Genomic DNA, 431 nt, shown 5'->3' with positions numbered 1-431 from the left:
TATATATATATATATATATATATATATATATATATATATATATATATATATATATATCATATATTATATACCAAGAGAATTCACTCGCTGAGGTAAGTTGCCCCAAACCCTAAACCCTAACCCCTAACCCCAAACCCTAACCCCTAGCCCCAAACCCTAACCCCCAAACCCCAAACCCTAACCCCTACCCCCTAAACCCTAACCCTAAACCCTAACCCCAAACCCCAAACCCTAACCCCTACCCCCTAACCAGTATGGATTACCATAAGATTAGCGAAGCAAACGAATGCGGAGTATTCATCCATATAAAGAAGCAGAGTTGCGGCGATAAAGGCCATACCCTGCACGTACCCTCTATCCGGCCGATGCATCACATACACCTCAAGCAACGTCTGCAAAAAAGACTCCATCCGCAAACCCCCAGACACACC

General features: G+C 43.4%; 1 protein-coding gene across 1 annotated transcript in view; it reads right to left on the bottom strand.

Moving 5' to 3' along the window:
• Positions 1–381: 381 nt before the first annotated feature.
• Positions 382–431, bottom strand: part of EMH_0072820 (TBC domain-containing protein, putative) — a gene marked incomplete at both ends in the record, with an annotated part of 4,045 nt that continues 3,995 nt past the window's right edge. Inside the window, one exon of the mRNA XM_013499260.1 lies at positions 382–392. Within this exon, the coding sequence (XP_013354714.1) occupies positions 382–392 (11 nt within the window). The remainder of the gene's footprint in view (positions 393–431) is intronic.

This window comes from Eimeria mitis, genomic scaffold (genome assembly GCF_000499745.2).
Source record: "Eimeria mitis Houghton genomic scaffold, Emh_scaff4147, whole genome shotgun sequence".
NCBI classification, from domain to species: domain Eukaryota; phylum Apicomplexa; class Conoidasida; order Eucoccidiorida; family Eimeriidae; genus Eimeria; species Eimeria mitis.
The sequence above is the reverse complement of the archived record's forward strand: the minus strand, read 5'-3'. Positions and strand labels throughout refer to the sequence as shown.